A 15631-nucleotide genomic window follows, 5' to 3' on the forward strand; every position below is an offset into this window, starting at 1 on the left:
AAGGCTGATGTATCCTGGGTGCTAGGGTGCTCACTTATTCCAGGATACAATATGTGATACTACTAAGGAATGATTGCAGCATGATCTTTGAATCGTGGAAAACTATCAACATCCACGTTTCTTATGCATCCTTTTGGAAAGTTTGGGGTCACATTTCCTTTGATACATATCAGTTTCTGGTGCATTCATATGACTTGTCTGGTATGAATTTTGCAACACTTCTCTTTTGTGACAATATCTTTGAAACTGTGTTTTAACGGTTCTCTGTAACTGTATGGGCTGCATTTTGAACAACAATCGATTAATAAAATATTAGGTAAGTGACTGCAATTTACATTAATAAAATATTAGGTAGGTGACTGCAATTTACACTGGAAATTCTTATTTCAGTAAAAAGTACAATGAATTAAGATTACATATTAAATCTAATGTAAAGGTAATATTTTACTTAAGATATGCATTATGCAGCTAATTTTTTATGTTTTATAAATATGACAATTATTTTTTAACTGTATATTAATAAGAAGACAAATTTTTATTACCTTCTAAAATATGACTACTATTTTGCATGCCAGCTTGGACTACACGAATAAAACAAAATTTGGTTATGAAATAGAAAAAAACAAAATGGATCAAGAAGATACATTACAAATAAGCTGAATAAGAAATACATGACCATTATACTACATAATTTCTAAATGAATCTTTTGATATAAAAAGTGCAGCATATATTCAGATGAAATAAAAGCTAAATCAAGACAGACTTGCAATTTATATTTTTTCAAAAGAACAATATACTGCATAAAATAAGTTAAGTATAAATGAAAAACTTATGCTAAACATTCACCTGCTTGATCACCGAGAAGATAATATTGCTTCATGAGAGTCCAATGCTCATATAATGCTTTTCCTGTTCTTGATGGTAAAAATACTGATGCATTAGAATCGAGCAGATTTTGGAATACTTCAAGGTTACCTTCTGTCTGTGGAAAAAATAAATAAATAAATAAATAAAATATCAAAAATAAAATTAAACAAATATAGTACAGTACCTTAACCAAGGAAAAATATTAAAGTTTGATTTGCTTAAGACAGTCATCACAACATCAATAACAACTTTTCACACTTTTTCTGCTTCTTATACTCAGCTCAGAAGATTTATTCCTATGTCTAATGTTTCCTTTTTCAATATAAAAATTTGTTCCTAGCACAAAGGTGCAAATATCTGTGAAAACAATGATTAAAGAAAAATAGAGAGGTTCATACGAAGCATATAATAACACCAACATAAGTATCCTAGGTTAGTAAAATGAAAGACATAATTAAAGAACTTTGAGTGTGCATATATATATATATAAGATAAATAAAATATGTAAATTATAATTTAAATTAACAATAGCTTCTTAATGTTTAATGTTAATTTGTTTATTTCCCCTCTCTATTCTAAAAATAAAAACTTTTTCTGCACTGCATCATTTCTGCTAACCTTTTTTTTTTTTTTTTTAAATGAGAAGATGCAAGTAATTCATAATGTTATTTAAGAAGTTATTAAAATTTACTTAACTTCTTAAATAACCTTATGAACTATGAAAGAAAAAAGAATCACACCCCAAATATATTTCTTTTGGCTGAATTAAGCATATGATTTAGAAACTTCTGATTTACGGTAATAACATAAAATATGGGCCCAGATAGTAAAGTACTGTTGCATGCATATGGCTTCATAACAGATTGAATGCACACAGGGCTGATGATAGGTTGATAAAACTTATTTTATCAAAAGAAACACTTCAGAGTTAAGGAACTTTCCACAGGAATACTCAAACAGGTGTTCACAGTATCACAGAGTACACTCAGTAGTTACACTTCAAACTACTATGAACACTAAGCACAATGCAATGCAAAAAGCACAAAAAAGGTGAAGTTTTCATGGATATCTCAGTTCTCCGAAGTTGCTCTGAACTAAAAACTCCCAACTGAGAAAATGGTGCTCTCAAGTCTTATATAGTCACCCATCCGCCAAGATATTTTTAGTACTTTCTACATCTCAAAATCACTGGAAAGCATATGAAGGCCGAATATGGTTACAGTTACATATGAAATCAATTACAATACCTATTATGGTGATACAGGGACCAGACCAAAATGTTGACACTTTTGAAGACAAAAATGTCACGAAAACAACCATCAATCAGTTGGCAATATCTCGCCGATTTAGCAAGATAATCATTTACTCAATGTCAAAAGACTTGCACCTGTATTCTTATTTTTACAGCACAGCATCATCTCTTTAAATTTTCACATTACATTATAAAAAATAAAAATAAAAATAAAATAAATAAAAAAGAAGAAGGAAAGAAAAGAAAACCTGGAATGTTTCAGATTTAAAACTATGTCCAAAGGGGCATTTTTTTTTTTTTTTTAACATTTTGTGTGTTACATTTATTTATTAAATATCACTTAACCCTCTGGCTGCTCGTCCCACGATTTCCAGTTCCATATGTAGCAAAATTTCCTCATCCTGCGGGCATGTATTTTTCTTCCTTTATTGAGGAGCGTATCCCGTTTTTTTCCTGTTTAACCACTGAAATAAATTATATACAGTATTAGATGTTTAGTTTAAGTTTTGGCCAACAGATATCGTTAGTAGCCCACAAATTTGCAGCATTTGATTGCAGCATGTGGTATTACTGCACAAACTTCACTTTTTGCCACTTTTTTCTTACAGAAATGGCTGCTAGAAAACATTCAATGATTATCTTGATTATTTAATTAACATATTGAATTATTAATTAGATTTATTTATTAGATTAATAATTAGATTGATTATTAATTAGATTTATTGAATCTGGTGCAAAGACTAAGAAGTTGGACTTTGCCTTGAACCCTGTTTTGAACTCTATCATACTAAACTGCTTTTCTAAGGTATTTTTCCCTAAGCGCTTTATATTTTCTTAAATTTTATACATTTTACTTTTTTATATTATGCAATAAAAAGAAATTAACTGTAATTCGACTGAAATTTATTTTAAAAAAAAGTCTTTTTTAGTGATAACATCAAAACTTGGTTTTTCTGGCAACTTAGGTTCTCATGATAAAAATATATATAAAAAATTTTCTAGAAAGAAAAAGTGCATTTTTTAATTCTCCAATATATATATAGATTTAAAATATGGAGGGCAGAAAAAAAAAATTGGAAGCGATTTTGGTCCACAAATTGAGCAGTCAGAGAGGGTTAAACAATAAAACTCAGTTAAACAGCAATATCGCAAAATAGTTTTAAAATGAGCATAACTTTAGAATTTCTGATACAGAGACTCACGCATTGGAGATAAAAATGTTTTTTCTGTACATCGTTGCCATTGCTCACTTTGAAATCCTTGAGTTTATTAATCAAAAATTCGTTAAAGTTTTACAAAATAGGAAATTGATAATAGAACAAATTTCAAATTTGGTCTTCCAAATGCCCATATTTGTAGGAGGATTGGGTCATTCAAAATTTGATGGCTCTACTGTTGTTTTACCACAATGAGAGAAGTATACATACATTTATGCAGGTTTTTCATTATTTAATTTCTTTAAATGTAACACAGGGCAATAATACTTTGTGTCAACAGTTTGAAAAGTGATTCGCCGTTTGTAGTGAACCGACGTAAAATCGCAAAATGAAAACAATAGTCGTTCAAGGACAAAGCCCCTTAGGCCTAAAAAAAAATTTTCTTTTTGTATAAGTACAATATTCGTATAGGTGATTTAGGATTCAAACACAATCTTACCAGTACAATAACTTAAATAATAATATACCAATTGGGACAGCTAAGAGAAATTCAGAGCAGGCACAATACTATGAATATCTTCAGCTATAATATCACTGCAACATTTATTTTAAACATGGTTTTAACTGAGCAATTCTTGACCATTTATTTTATCTACAGATTATTTAAAATTTTGCATCACCTTTTGTTACTACAGGCATGTGATGCAGATGAATAATGTTTTACGACACACAATTTCAGGATAATTTTCATATATACATATTCTTGGCTATTTATTCTGAACCAAGTTTCACTCAACATTTACAAGATAAAGAAAAATATGAAGCATTCCCTAGTCTTAATATCATATTCAACCAAGGCAATGTATCACGTAATTCACAATTTCTTAGAATATCTGAGGCAACAATATCGATATGTACACTGTGCAAAAAACTAAAAAAAGGGGGGGGCAGTTTGTTTCTCTCGTTTTACTGCGTTGATTGACAAAATTCATATTGAGTTTTTCATGTCTCGAAAGCGCGACATAGAACATGTATTAGATTTATATACAGCATTGTTCTAACATAGATATTTTGACACAAACATAATAACATAAAATTTTTTTCCATATATTGATTCTATGATATATGGCCTAGATATTAAATTTTGTAAAATTTGGTGCGAAATGTATGGAGAAATTAAAAAATTTATCTTGGCAGAATTTTTTCAGTTTGAACCAGGTATAATTCACTTGGTGAACTTCTTAAAATGTGGCAACCAATTTTCTTTTCCCTTCCATTACATCGGAGCGGAAAAAAAGGCAGCTGGTTCCTACCTTTTTGCATTGTGCATGAGTGGAAAAAAAGTCACAGCGTTTCTACTTCCAAATAATTTTAACAAAGTGCCTAAACCCCATTTGATGTTATTATCACTTTCAACAAATATGCCAAATTTCAAAACGCGCCAATATATAAATTCACATATAGCTTCGAAAATTTTGGAAAAAAAAAAAAAAAAAAAAACTCTAATTTTTTGCAGGTATGCTTAGAAATACATCTACTTTAAGATGGTAAAAATTTTATAGATTATAATTCAAAATTTATAAAAATTATTTTTAAATACAAATCATAAAAAATGGGTGAATTTTATTCAGAATGAACCTAAATTTCGAAATGTGAAAGGAATAATCAAATAAGTTTAATAAAAAAAAAACAGAGATTAATAAATATATGCCAAACTCAATTAAAATTAAAGAGCTAAAATTTTGAGAGCTAATTTTTAAAAACTACTTATGCGATTTTTACAAAACTTGGTAGTTTGGCCTAATTTGAGTTATAGATTTGAAATATGGAAAAAATTGGTATATTATTTCAGAAAAAGTCTGATTTTGTGTCAAAATACCTATATTAGAACAATGCCATATATAAAACTAATACATATCCTAAATCCCGTTTTCGAGACATGAAAAATGCAAGTTGAATTTCGTCAATCGGCCTACTACAACGAGAGATATAGAACTGTCCCCCCCCTTTCACAGTGTACAAAATGTCATTTAACTCAAACATTTAATACGCTGTCAAGTAGGTGTTACTGTTTCAACTCATTTTTATTTATAACAATAAATAATTCAAATCACTAAAAGTTCAAAGAAAGACGGATTTCAATATGTCAGATTACATTCTTTGTGTCTTGAAGCATTGAACTAGAAAATTAAAAATAATTTAAGGAAGCTTTTGATGCTTTAAGAATATTTCAAACTTACTGATGGTACAGAAGCAAGTAACTTCTGTTCCTGTTCACTAAATAAAACTTTAGCTTGAATTTGTGTTCGGACATCAGGGCTCATCTGTCGTATGGCAAATAAAGCAGGTCTTAAAAGGAAAAAAAAAAAAAAAAAGTCAATTTTAAACATTTTATTAAAAAATATCACATTTATAATGCATTTTATGAAAATGATGTACTAATCAGAAAAACTAAATATTCTAATAAAGCATAAGTGGGTTTTCTGTCAAATTTACAGAAAAGGATATTAATTTCTTTGTTATATACCATATATATTTATTCAAGGAAAATCACATTTCAGTACACATGAATGATTTAAAAATGCAATGCCTCCCTAATGTGATATTAAAAAGGGTACTTACGTTTTAATGCCACCACCTTGGCATTATTTGGCAATTGTTTAGTTAAAAACGACTTTCTGGGTTACTTACATTCCGGGTGCAGTTTGGTGGTTTTTGTCACCTTTTGTAAAAACATTCCCGAATGATATTTATCATGAGTCGGAAGTGGCACATTACAAGACAACTGAACATTGAATAAAATACAAAACAAAGATGAGGAAATTGACATTAGTATATCTATAAACTTGGGGCATTTCCATTTTTCCCTAATAGCACTCCCTAATCAAAATAAGAGAAGCAGCAGTGTATTTGCAGAGATGTGGCAAGTCCATGTCTTCCTTGAGACTGCAAAAGGGACAAAGAGATTCAGAAGCAACACTGATGTGTTGGAGGTGCTTACAAAGGCAGTCATGGCCAAATATGACAGAACATTGCGATAGATTTCTTTCTAGACAAATTTTAATTATTAAATAAGGATTATGTGATACATTTAAAAGAAATAAAACACCTGCTTTCTAATCCAAATCTTGATGTAATTTTTTTGGTGCTATTCTTTTCCTCAAGTACACAGTAACCCGTTTTTGTAAAAAATAAATAAATAATTTTAAAAAAATTGAAAGGTTTCAGATTTTAAATTACGTCCAAAGGGGCTTTTTTTATTGTTTTGTGTGTTACCGTTATTTATTAAATATCATGTTCTACGTACTCAAACTATAAAATTCAGTTCAACAGCAATATCGCAAAATAATTTTAAAATGAGCATATCTTTAGAATTTCTGATAGTCTCGCGCACTGAAGAGAAAAATGTTTTTTCGTACAGTGTTGCCATTGCTCGCTTTGAAATCGTTAATTGATACTAAAAACAATTTTTAAATTCAAATTAGGGCTTCCACATGCCCATATTCTATGGAAGATTACATTATTCAAATTTTGATGGCTCTAGGCACTGTTTTATCAGAATGTGAGACACATACATACATTTATGCAGATTCTTCATTATTTAATTTCTTTAAATATAAGACAGGGTGATAATATATGGTGGTAATGATTTGAAAAGTGATACGGACTTTTTAAGTTTTCGATGCAAAATGCCAAAACGAAATCAATAGTCCTTCAGGGCAAATAGCCCTTTGGACTTTTTAGTCCAAAGGGAGACATTAGAAAAAAATTATACAGCTTTGGCATCTCACAAACCTCAGCAACATGGGCTATTTAACGGACGCATCTCCTCATAGTTCCCTTTACAGATTTTATGACTAAATTCTACATTCCTGCTGAAATTTTACCTCAGTTTCTTCCATTCCTAACATATTCGCCAGAGTTTGGCACATTCTGAAGGTCTAGCAACTTCTACTAAGATGGTTGAAATAATACATAAGTATCATTTTTAATGGCATAACAAATAATAATTTACATGAAAATATCCTCATAATTCTGCTATAACAGAAATTATATTATTTTGATTATTTATAAATAACCAAGACACAGCAGCAATTATATACCATACTATCAAATACAGTAATTTATAATAGTTTTAGATAATAACTTCTTTTTATAGAGACATTCAAAATTTCACTCTTATATAGCATATCTGGAAATGACTTAAGTTCATTGTATTCTCTTGAGAGCTAAAAGCTGTATTAATTAGGTAAATTTATATGAAATTAATACCATATAACTATCAGTTGTATAGTTTAAAACCATACACATGCATACATATATACTGAAAACTTCAGATTACTATCTAACATCTCAGTGGGGATTTCATATCTCTGCCCCTCCCTCCAGAAAAAGATTATAATTTTTTATAACTTATATTTTCATGATTGTACTATTGAGATATGAGGGACTGAATCGTCTTTAAATAGCTCTATAACATCATCTCAATGAATGTTCATAAATGCCTGTAATCCATGTTTGCATTTTATATAAAGAAATAAATTTTTGATTTTCGAAAGATTCAATATGGCAAATTGAATGGGCATTTTTTCTTAAAATTTACAAGCAACTATATCTTTTAATAAAAATGCACAACATTAACAACACATTTTGATTAGAAGAAGTAAATTAATTTTATTATTGAAGTTTATACTTGTGGGTCAATGCTTTCTTTTTATAACATGTTGAGTTCCAACATAAATGCAACTGGTAGCTTGTTCATTTACAGTCGCACAGTGAGCAAGGTTGTTTTATTTGGATGGCAAATATAGATAGATTGTTAAAAATAGCATTTGTAAAGATTTTTCTGGTATTAAAAATGGAAAACATAAAAGGATGAGGAAATGTTTTTGTTAACTAGCATTGCACAACAGAGTGCAGAAAAAAAAAACTTTTTTTTTTTTTTTAAAAATATTCATATTGCCCAAGTCATTAAATAGTTCAAAATGGGCTAGAATAATTGTGTTCAAATTTCAGCCTAAAATATTAATATCTTGATGTTCCACACCTCAAGTGAATATTTGTGCTGACTTTTTTAACTATTATATTTTTTTCATAGCTTTGTCAAAAGCATGTCATTTCTTAGAATGAGAAATTGCTTCCCACACCAAAATATCAAATCTAATAGCAAAAATGCTACTAGGTGGCAGCATGGGTTCTAATCTGACTATTGGTTCTAGCTTGTGGTAAGCGATCATGTGGCTTCTGTGATCTTTCAACGACTTTTTATTATTAATTAGTTAGTTATTCAGTGTATTTTGTCAATTGTGCTTTTTCAATCATTCTTGACGTTGGACTAAGATGATGCCAGCTAGAAGTGCAACTTTCTGTAATGTTTTTGGAACTCCAGTAAAACTTAGGGACAGTTTCACCCATACATGCTGATGTAATGAAGCATTTCCTTTGGGTTAGAAATGAGTTATTGTGAAAAGGGAACACGAAAGACCCAAGAGGACAGTCAATGACATTATCAAAATTGTTTCCTATGACATTTCAAGAATTTGGAAGAAAAGCTCCAAATCTCAGTCAACAATAAATTATTCGTCTTGTAAGAAATTACAATGAAAAGTACAAAAACATAAAAAGATCACCAAAATCTCAGAAGGGGGATGACAAAATTAAGAATGGTTTCTTTGATTATACAAACAGTACTTTGTTCGATATTTCTGCATGGAAATGTTTGAATTATGAACAATGTAAATGCTCCGTGATTCCAAGCACAGAGCGAAATTCCCTAACAGACCAACACACACACGAAAAATGGCCAATGGGTTTATGGCCAATGGAGATTAATTTTCTAAAAGTTGAATACTGCAACAAATAACAGAAAGAAAACAAAGAAGGGAAAATCAGGAATTTAAAGCAAGGGAATGTAATGTGTGTTTTTCAGTGACAATTTCAGACTTAAGAGGCAAATGCCCTTTTAGTGTCTGATTTAGAAGACATCGCTGAAGACAGTTATGATTATATTAATCAAGAAGCAAAACGTCTGAAAGCAACTGATTTTCAAATCCCCTAAACCTCCAAGACAGGCCAAATGCAAATACATCTGCCAAATTTAGCTGCTGCTTATGACAGATAGAGCAGGAGTATTGGATAGGAAAGCTGCTGTCATGTCTTGCCTATCCTGAAGTACAGCTGCTGTCTGTACTTCAGGATGTGGGAAATGTATTGAAAGATACTCCAGCTAAAGTTATCAGCAGGTGTAAGTTGTGGAAAGAACGTCACAAGGTATGGTCCCAGCTTCAGTCAACCGCTACATCAATAATACAATTTTTGCACCTATTTTGATGGGAGGACAAAACTACAGTGTATGAGAAAAAGGGTAATTCTTTCTACAGTATTATAGCTGTGGAATAGCATATTATTCTCTTGTCAGAACCTGGTTCTGTTTATATAGGACATGTAACTCCAGATTCTTGGTTGAGTGCTGATAATATTATACAAAGCATTACCAAATTTGTTACACGGAAAAGTATTGAACTTTCCAAACTGGTTGCTGATGGATATGATGGAATGAATATCAAGACTATGAAGAAAAATGACTTAGTTACATATCTTGAGCTCGTTGTCAGTCATAATCATCATTTCCAAAAGACTGATGGAAATACATCTAGGCCATAACAGTTTTTTGGAACAATACGAAAATCCCTAGAAATATGTCAAACCTTTGCCGTGACAGGTTATGCCTCTATTCCAATTAATCTATCCAAAAATGACAAAAAAGACCTTAGGACAGACCAAAAATAACTCCTTTAATATTTCTAGGACAGTATTCTTGATGGACTGCCCTCCATACCTAACAAACAGGAGTCCTGGGAAGTCAACAGAATTCTTCACCTTTACTTATCAACTGCTGAACCAAACCAACAGATGACTTGAAGCTGCTAGTTGAGTATTTTTAAAAGTTTATGTGCCATCCTGATTTGAAATAAATGAAAATCCTGAGAGCAACACATGGAGCAAATTACATTCACGAAATGATTTAGAAAAAGTTCATTCTTGCAAAAAAATTTTAAGGCAATGATTTAAGAAGTTATTCAGAGAAATTGTTATTTTGCTTACTTTGTACACATTCTACTGGCAATGCTGGAAGTTGAATGAGCACATATTTGAGAACATGGCCTGAGAAGAATACTGAAAGCAAGAAAAACTGACTGGAAGTGGAAAATACAACAATTTGAGCTTCTGAAATGGACATTCAAAGAAAAGGAGTTTTTTGAGATGATTTGTTGAGACAATCCCTTGAAACCAACTACTACCTTATACCTCAATGATGAAGACTGATTAGTGGAGGTTCATAGTTTCAAATAGGGAAGCTTCCTAGTCATTCTCAAATAGTACAAAGGCATGTGAGATTGGTGATAGAAGCATTACTGGCAATATGCAGTGCAGTTGACAGGGATGGATTCATATACAATTGAATCAAATCCTAGAACGAACTTCTGAAGTTCAACACCAAGATTAATTTCTTCAGTTCTCTTGTAGAACCTGAAGATAAAGAATGATCAAGCTACAACTTTTTACTGGCTTTTTGTTTACCAATTACAACCGTATGCTGGAAACAAAAATATTATAATAAAAAAGTCATATATAAAAAATATTGCTGAAAAATATCTTTTCATGGATTTTTTATTTACCTCATGTGGAGCCTGTAGATGATGAGTAATAATTTTTATACTGTGTTTTTTCATCAAACAGAATCATTTATTGGGTCAAGAAACTATAAAATTTGAAAAAAAAAATTTTTTTTTGTTTGCCTTTTTCACTTCACCCATGTGTGGATACAAGGCTAGAATTAGCAAAGGGATTTAACTTTTGGGGAAAATTTTATTGCTGGGGGTTTTAAAAGGTATTTATTTATAGTTTCTTATTTAAGGTAATAAACTTTAAGATACTTTTAAAGTAATTTTTAAAGTAATTTATTCTGATGCATCTTTATAAAACCATCTTCAAATGTTTAGCCTATCATTTATACACTAAGTTTTTCTTTTGTACTGACATTCTATTCTATGTATCTATCTATATACATATATATATAATAATTTTTTAACAAAAATATCACAATATTATTTCTTCAGAATATGCTGCTGAAAAACTAATCAATATAGAGAAAAAGTAAGAAATTTAGAACCAAATCCACAAGGACATTAAAAAAAATTTTTTTTTTAACCAGTAAAATCTCAAAATCTCCCTACAATATATATATATATATATATATATATATATATATATATATATATATATAATAATAATAATAATAATAATAATAATAATAATAATAATAAAATCAACTCGCTGTTTCCAAATAGAAGAAATCCTGAAAACAAACAACAGAATTATATAAAAATACGTAAAATAGGAAAAGGGATGTGATTAAAATCTGATTCAACATTACTTCAGTTTTCAATTAGCACCTACTTTTTCCTTTTGAATTACTGTCCTTTGTTCTTCCAATAGTATGCTCAAAATTTCTGTTCTCAGTTAATTTGTAATATATTATGTTAATTATTGCAGTCCAATCTGAATTTTAATATTAGTAAATGATATATATTTTACGAGTATGCATTAGGAATATTAGGATGTCGAGTATGCATTAGGAATGTTAGGATGAACTATTATAATTCAATAATTTAAGATGGTTCATCAGCTGATTTTGGATGAACAGAACTACAGTGTTTTTCCTGGGAAGAGGGATTCAACTGAATCTAATCTACCTCCTCTTGATAACATTGAAACGGATTTTAATAGTATTCCTTTTCATGTGTTTTTATATATTTCTGTTGTTTTCGGGATATCTTCTGTTTGAAAATCATTTATTTCATGTCTTTGTGGTTTTGATTTTGGTTCAAAATTTCTCACTATTTTGAATACATATATATATATATATATATATATATATATATATATATATATATATAGTTTTATATTGAATAAATGAGTAAACAATTCTTAAGACATGTTTTGGGTACTTATTTATGAACAAACAATCAACTTAATGTAAAAGCTAAGAAAGGAAAAAAGTGTAAATTCAGGAAGACATGATCTAAAATCCTTACATTTCTTTATCGGTACAACTCTTTGTAGATATGCATGTTACCAGATTCTATTGTACTTTTCTAATCACCAGATTTCTTCCATTCCAATGCTACTTTGTAAAGCTCTATGCTTTACTAAACAGTTAAGCTTCTGTTTATCTTCCCAAATAAGTCTCCTCTTCATTTCATTTGATCACTCCAGAATTATGATTATTGAATATTATTGAATTATGTTGATTTAACCGCTTTAACTGGGTAGATAAAAAATCAGCTAGACCTTCTGTTGCATCTTCTAATATTACCTCATACAAATTACACAATTACTATATTAACCTAGGAATTAACCTTCTTCAAAGGTGCGTAAAATGACAATTTACATGATTCAGGATTTCCAACAAATTTTTAGCTAATGGTTTTTTTATGTATATTACGGTTTATGCTATTCATTCATAAGTTCAAAACATTCATGACAAAACAGTCTGTGTTATTCATTCTTAAGTTAGCAGATGTTTGATTTTATTTATTAGCAAAGTTGTACCTATACTAACATTAATATGTTATATTTATTTCATCTCTCTGAAGCCATTTAATGATTTATTTAAAGTAAACAATGATAGAAATAACAGACTATATGTTAGGTGTTAGTTAAGGTAGGTAAATGCCAAATCATGCAATATGGCAGTTTTCCAAAATTGTGAAACAACAGAAAATGGCAAAACAATTGCTGAATGATTGTTAACAATTAACTGAAAAATTTTATCCTCCTTTCCCCTATTAATGTTTACATGCACTTGTACTTTAATCAATGATCAAATGTCATTACATGAAAGATCAAAAGAGTCAGATAAACTAGGATGCTGTACAAAAGCAGCAAAACTGGATATACTCCTTTGTAAATCTTAATTGTTTATACCTTACTGCAAATTAGAATATGATTACAAGAACAGTTTTGAGAAAACATAATTACTGTATTGAAATTATTACAGTTTAAGATTATACTAAAAATGTTAATAAGCAACCTTCCAACTCAAATGATTACTTCCTTTGGATTGCAGCTACACATTATTAAATCATTACATGGATATTAGCTTTAACATCATATATGTAAAAATAATGTACTGAACTACACATATTTTAAAATAAAAGTTTATTTCATAACAAAAATCTTGTAAAATATATAAATAAAAAGAGAGACAAACAAGTTCAAAATATAAAACTTACTTTGAAACTGATGGATCATACAGAAGAGCATACCATCGTTCTTGAATTTCTTGAAGACTAAACTTTGATGAAAATTTTACTCCCAAATGAACTGTTTCAAAGTCATTTGTCTAAGTAAGAAACATAAAGCCAAATTTTATTTTAAATCAAGATACTTTTATGTGATATTCATGTTATACAATATTTATAAAAGTTTTGGAAGCTATATGTCAAAAAAATGTTTTGACCAGATGAAAATTTCTCCTCTCAGAGTAGCTAAAGATATCTATCACGGAAAGAAAAACTATATTTCATCAAGATTTACTTACTTGTATTACTGATAATATAAGAGACAAATCATCGGTAGGTTTCCATCGGCTGGCATCTTTGGTTAAATGGGGTTGGTTAGTCTGTAAATATAAAGAAAAAGATTTAAAAAATTTGTTTTAATTTAGCAATTAAAAATGGATTTTTAATACTGCATTTAAACTCATGCTCAACTTCCTTAACTTCACACAACAGAATATTTAAAAACCAGCTAGGATAACAAGGTTAAAAAATTCAACAAACAAACTACATGGATTGTATATATGTTTTGCTGAAACTCTTATTTCAAAAGTTATACAGCATGTAAATCTCAATTTTAAATTTCTGGTTATGCATTTTTTCTTTTAATAAAAGTTCATAACTAAATAAATAAATAAATAAAATGGGGGAGACATTTTCACCATATCTAAAGTATAATACTTCAGCTTTTTATTCTTCCTTTCAAATTATTGACAATAATAGCCATTCAAAGAAATTTCCATGACGATAGATACAGACGTTCAATGCAGAGAAAAACAAAAGTAACCAAAATGCAATGTTAATACTACATGTACATATCATACTGTTTTTTCTTGGGAATAAGCGTGAATTGTAAATGTTTTACTAATTCCCTAAAGATGAAACATCTGGTATAACAGATTCTTGTTAAATGAATTATCTGATAAAAACAGCATGCAAAACCAATAATACATAGTGTGTTGCCTACAAGCAACTAAACGCTTTATGGGACATATGAGGCTTTGGTATCTGTTTTTTTTTTTTTTTTCCAATTAATAAAATTATTTAATTTAAGGCCTATTTTAACAATGGTTTAATTTATTAATTACAATGATTAATATAAAGTTTCTTAGGATGGATATACAAAGATTAAAAGATTACTACCAAGCCATACAATTTAACAAAATACATTAAACTCCACAGGAATTTTGGAATTTGGATTGTAAGTAGAAAATTTAGATATTTAATATATTATTATATTAAGAATATGTGGAAGCTACAATTAATAATACTGGAGGATGACAGCTTAGGAAAATAGTTCTGCTTGTAATAAAACCAATATTATATTGTATGTATTGTGCAGTTTAGTTAAGTACTAAATTCAATTCTGAAGACTGAATTTTTCCATTATGCTAATTTTTTCTACAAAATTCTTCCCATTAATGCTATATTTCTAAGTTAGGGGGGAGTTTGATAAATTTCTCAAAATTTTAACTCTATTTTAGTCAGTCTGGCTCAAAAGATCTTTTTCACACCCTTATCAAAAAGTTAGACTAAGACTGTGACATCAAGATTAGCAGCTTTGATTTTCTCAGTAAAAGACAGAAAATAATATAAGTCAAATTTTTTGCCCCCCCCCAAAAAAACAGAATTATATGAATCCCCTTAAAATTTGATATTATCTTATATAAAATCCACACGAGTCTAAGGTTGCTTCATTTTTTACTTGATTTTAAATTGGCATGTTTCTTTTTCACACAGATTTTAAACTCTCTCTCTCTCTCTCACACACACACACAAAAAAAAAAAAAAAAAAAAAAGCTGTCATGTCTCACATAGGAAACAAGCACACATCTGAACAATTTTCTTATACAGAGTATATGAAAAAAGGAATAAGAACATAAAAGTCTGGCAAAACACTTAAATAAAGAAAAAAAATCTTGGCATGCGTCTGGAAATCTGAAAGTGACTGCTCTATGCTCTGCATACAGAAAATGCTCTTGCTTTTTGCATCACTGGAATAGGGACTAAG

General features: G+C 29.5%; 1 protein-coding gene across 4 annotated transcripts in view; it reads right to left on the bottom strand.

The window, feature by feature from the left end:
• Window positions 1-15631, bottom strand: part of Rcd5 (microspherule protein Rcd5) — a 66655-nt gene that overhangs the window by 17818 nt on the left and 33206 nt on the right. For 3 of the 4 annotated variants that reach the window (XM_085812061.1, XM_085812059.1, XM_085812060.1), the window contains exons 5-9: window positions 13884-13964; window positions 13576-13685; window positions 5518-5626; window positions 848-983; window positions 543-581 (exon numbers count right to left, since the gene is read on the bottom strand). In XM_085812061.1, coding sequence (XP_085668187.1) covers window positions 543-581; window positions 848-983; window positions 5518-5626; window positions 13576-13685; window positions 13884-13964 — 475 coding nt within the window. The remainder of the gene's footprint in view (window positions 1-542; window positions 582-847; window positions 984-5517; window positions 5627-13575; window positions 13686-13883; window positions 13965-15631) is intronic. The other variant, XM_085812062.1, reaches the window with a different exon arrangement.

The sequence above is a fragment of the Stegodyphus dumicola genome, chromosome 2 (assembly GCF_044657685.1).
Source record: "Stegodyphus dumicola isolate Sdum_Otavi_A_Nest chromosome 2, ASM4465768v1".
Taxonomy (NCBI): Eukaryota; Metazoa; Arthropoda; class Arachnida; order Araneae; family Eresidae; genus Stegodyphus; species Stegodyphus dumicola.